This window comes from Octodon degus, unplaced genomic scaffold, assembly GCF_000260255.1.
Source record: "Octodon degus isolate 3935 unplaced genomic scaffold, OctDeg1.0 scaffold00276, whole genome shotgun sequence".
Lineage (NCBI taxonomy): Eukaryota > Metazoa > Chordata > Mammalia > Rodentia > Octodontidae > Octodon > Octodon degus.
Window position 1 is genome coordinate 128,059 of NW_004524852.1, and position 1,858 is coordinate 129,916.

General features: G+C 42.5%; 1 gene segment (V, D, J or C); it reads left to right on the top strand.

Moving 5' to 3' along the window:
- LOC101561646 overlaps window positions 1-1,016 on the top strand; it is a 2,878-nt gene extending 1,862 nt beyond the window's left edge. Inside the window, 1 exon segment of the V gene segment in view lies at window positions 984-1,016. Within this exon segment, the coding sequence occupies window positions 984-1,016 (33 nt within the window).
- The last annotated feature ends 842 nt before the right edge of the window (window positions 1,017-1,858 follow it).

Here is a 1,858-nt window from a genome sequence, read left to right on the forward strand (position 1 = left end):
CTAGGCACTGGGGGGTGGTCTCTAGAATGGAGATCAGGCATGTGACTTCTGGGAAATGGCTCGGAGGGGAAACAGAAACTTAGCTCTGGGAAGGTCACAAGACAACAGATCAAATGAAGCAGTCTGTAGTATGAGGCCAAGCATTGGTCTCCCACAGAGGATCAGTGGAACAGCACAGAAGATGTGGATGCAGCCCCAGACACACTCAGTACCTTCTCCTTGACAAAGGAGCCAAGCAAAACACATCACAGCACATGTGCCTATAAATATTAGAAGTTTTCTGCCTCCCACTCCTAGAGGCTACTCAATGAAATTAAGCTTTTGGCAGGTGCATACCTGCTCGGAAGATTCTAAGGAGGATGTCTTCTGACTTCTCTCCTATCTCTAGTAGTTTTAAGCTTGGAGATGGTCACATCAACTCTCTGTCTCCCTTAAGTGTCCCCACACTGTGTGTACCCCTGACTTTTCATGCCACATTCCTTTTATTAGCCCATAACTGGGCCTGCTCCAGCACATCTTAGTTAACTGCATCTGTGACATTTGAGAGTGCATTTTGTTCCTTCTCTTTGTCATTTTGTATAACACTGTCCTCTGACCTTTGATGTAGAGCTTTGCTGCAGTTATAACTTTAGAACCTACCAAAATTCTTACCCAAGAGAGATTATATGGTTAAGGCAGCTATAGTTTTATATTACAGAATTACAATTAGGAGCACTTATAATGGGTAGTGATATCTTGCAGTTGGCATACTTTTGTAACTAAAGGGTTTGTATTTTAGAAAGTAAGAGCAAGCATTATGTCTGCATAGCTAAGCAGACATAAATTTCTAAATAATACTGTATTCAAATGTTTTAGAAAGTCAACATGTACATTTGGAGAACAAAATCTAATGTATGAGTAAATAGAATTTATGGATCAGCTAACATAAAGATATAGAGATGGAGAGTTTACCCTGAACCATCCTGGTGTGTTGTATGTTACAGGTCGGTGCTGAAAGAAACAACAAGAAGACCTGATGAATGTAGCTTCAGAGGTCTCACTGAGATTAGTCTCTCTCCAAGTGAGCCCAGAGCCTCAGAAGCATCTCACTTTTATTGAGGGGTAAAGGCAGACTAAGGAATGTGCATAACTACCTAAGTGAATACAAACTACTGTCTCTATTGACTTCCACCATTTGCCTAATACTAGGTTCACACAAATGCTAGCCCATAACATCCCAAGCAAGGGATCAAAGGACAGAGCACCTGCAGGAGAAGCTGTTATCTGCAGCCTTGAATCCCAGCTTTCCAGGAATTTACAAACAGACAGAAACTCTCCTCGGGCTCTGTCTATTGTTCCCTGCTCTCTTGGGACATCAGACTTTTGTCTCAAATCTATATTTCTACACTGGTGAATCAAAATATGGGGCAGATACAGTGAATCAGAACAGAAGCATGATGAGATGTGGAAAGGAAGAAAGCCTTGAAACCAGAGGACACGAAATCTGCCTATTCCCAATGTACAGCAGAGGAAGTAGGCTGATTGCATTTGTGAGACTGACACATGCACTTGTGACCTCCAGGATTTGAAAAGAATTCTTTGCATTGATTTTGACACCAGTTTAACTGCAGCAGGAAGAAGCTGAGCACAGCAGCCAGACCCAAACCAGGCACATCGGGACGAATTCAAACTTCATATATCCACACTCAGTAAGCTTGGACACTTTGCTAGACCCAGATCTATAAGAGCATTCTCCCTCTTTCTCTCTTGTCTGAGAGAGGGGACAAAAGGTAAACAGGATGAACTAGTCTGCTTGGAAGACACCAGGTACACAAAGGGGAGGTGATCAGGCAGAACTTAAGGGTGCTAACTTAAATAC